This window comes from Ooceraea biroi, chromosome 12, assembly GCF_003672135.1.
Source record: "Ooceraea biroi isolate clonal line C1 chromosome 12, Obir_v5.4, whole genome shotgun sequence".
NCBI classification, from domain to species: Eukaryota; Metazoa; Arthropoda; class Insecta; order Hymenoptera; family Formicidae; genus Ooceraea; species Ooceraea biroi.
The window spans coordinates 3974792-3977288 of NC_039517.1; the positions used below are offsets into that span (position 1 = coordinate 3974792).

The 2497-nt window shown below is 37.4% G+C and overlaps 1 protein-coding gene across 1 annotated transcript; it reads left to right on the forward strand.

Moving 5' to 3' along the window:
* The first annotated feature begins 220 nt into the window (after positions 1-220).
* On the forward strand, positions 221-2066 carry LOC105285053 (microsomal glutathione S-transferase 1). Its single transcript, XM_011348985.3, has 2 exons — positions 221-969; positions 1268-2066. Exons 1-2 carry the CDS (start codon positions 856-858, stop codon positions 1586-1588), a joined length of 435 nt encoding a protein of 144 aa, XP_011347287.2. The 5' UTR covers positions 221-855; the 3' UTR covers positions 1589-2066.
* Positions 2067-2497: the final 431 nt, after the last annotated feature.

A 2497-nucleotide genomic window follows, 5' to 3' on the forward strand; every position in this document is an offset into this window, starting at 1 on the left:
AAACTAAATGATACAGCGTGGGATGGTAATCGATCTTTGCAGTCCGACTATGACGTTCATCTTTTCAGTTCTCACATCGACCGCTACGAGCCTCCACTATCTCTGACTGAGGAATGAAGTAGTGGTGCGACTCTAATATCGAAACAATCGCGGTTTAATTTGCATATAATGTAAATTATATTGGTCATTCTGATTAATCTTTTTGCGAAATGCTCTGCATTGAAATCGCGCTTGCGATTACCGTCTGTTCTCTAGAGGATGGAAATTGGAAATAACATTAAAAAGATAACCCATTATGTAATCACCTGTGATATCATTTAAACACTCCCCTCATGATTCAGCAGATTCTAAGCAATCCTACTTTTTGAAATCATCGAACGCTTGGTAAATAACCGAGAGACAAAAAAATCTCTCAGCTTGTATGTACAACACCTGTAAATGTTATGCAGTTTTATGCAACTGTAGTGTTAGATAAGTATTTTCTTATATATACCGGAGATATTTTTTATAAACGTGTGACTTTATATTTTTTATACTATGAATATTCAGAAATAGACGTAATATGCACATACAATAAGTTATTTAAAAAAGATGCTGGTTATCTCCTGCTTATGGATCTTTTTCACATCTTACGCACGCATAGATTATATAGATAGGCTGGGCTTACTATATATAATGGGTCGTAATGGAGGTCCCACGTTCATTACGTGCGGATCACGAAGCGTGACCACTCGATCGGTAGTGTTAGCCATCCTCTCTCGCTGGGTGGAAGACGTTGAGACATCTGCCCAATCAGCTTGATACATACGTTCAAAGTGACACTTGAAGAGATTTCTAAATACGAAGAGAACGAAAATGGTTGCTGTAAACGCAGAGCTACTGAAAGTTTTTGGTTTTTGGGGCAGTGTACTGGTCCTCAAAATGCTGGCGATGGTGCCGCTGACTGCGCGACAACGTTTCCAGAAGAAGGTATTTGACAACAACCATTATCTAATCTAGTTCTTAATCAAGAACCTATTGCGTCGCATGTTTTTTCCTAGTCAACAAAAATAATGGGTGTTTTCCAGCAACGACACAGTGCGACACAGTGTATCATTCTATCTCTGTTGTTCGCTGGTATTGAAAAAAGATAGAATGATACACTGTGTCGCACTGTGTCGTTGCTGGAAAACACCCAATATTTCATCTCGCATTGTTCCAATGTAACATAAATATTATTAGCATTGACTAGCGAACGAATAAAACTAAATTACGATCATTATTCCAGATATTTGCCAACGAGGATGATACGAAGATAGTAGGTGGAAAAGTAGTATATAATGACGCAGATGTGGAACGTGTACGACGATCGCATTTGAATGATCTGGAGAACATTGTGCCATGGTTCATAATCACATACCTCTGGTTAACCACTGGACCTTCATACTGGATGGCTAAAACTTTGATACAAACGTTTGTTCTGGCTCGTATAGTTCACACCTTCTCCTACGCTGTTTGTCCGCAACAGCCTATGAGAGCGATATCTTTCTTTGTGGGATTCGGAACTATGGGTTATGAAGCACTTACCACATTGTTATATTATTGCTAATTTGATATGAATACTTCTGCTGGAAAAGTTGAATCTTTGCAAGAACATGATAAAAACATGATTTTTGTTACATTTGAGGATAAAATTAATAGTAACAGTTGGGGATAACGAAATAATAATAAAAATTTCCATTCCAGTAGGAGTAATGCAATTATTAAGAGAGTTAAGCGTTACAGAAATATTTTCCTATATAGTCTAGAGATACGTCTTGTAGATGCATGATATAAGGTTTATCCTGTTTTGCACTTCTGAACTAGTTCAGAAGTGTAGCGAAAAAAAACAATTTATATTTCTTTATATTTCTTATAGTATATTATATTTCTTGTACTATAAAGATTTAAAAATAACTGATAACTGATGAAAACATATAATACATGTGATATGCAAAATAATATAAGTACATGTTATGTTTATATTTTTCTAATGATTTTATCAATGTTGCACTCAAGTGGAATAAATAAAAACTTGTATCTAGAAATCTGCATGTGATGTGACTAAGTGTTTACTCACTTCGCAAATCGTTCCGTCATCACACGTTATAATTACTATTTTATCGCCAAGCTTTTTGATCGTATTTCTCCTTAATAAAAACAACAGTAGCTAGATGAACTGGACAAACTTGACAAGCATAGCGAGAGCAACCTACAGCTGCGCATGCGTTTTAGCATGTTTTAAGGCGCATATGCGAGCTTTACCATACGCCGGTCGTCATGACGGCGGCATCGCGACGCCGACGACGCGGGAACGCGTCAGACGTCGCGACGCGTCTGTGACGTGATAGTCGGTGTCGCGTTGACGCTCAATGATCAAGTACGTTTCACATTTTAATCGCGAAATTGTTCGGCTCTTACGACGCGATGTAGGACATAAAGTTATGAATAGTCGCAAAAACCACAAAATTACGTCGTT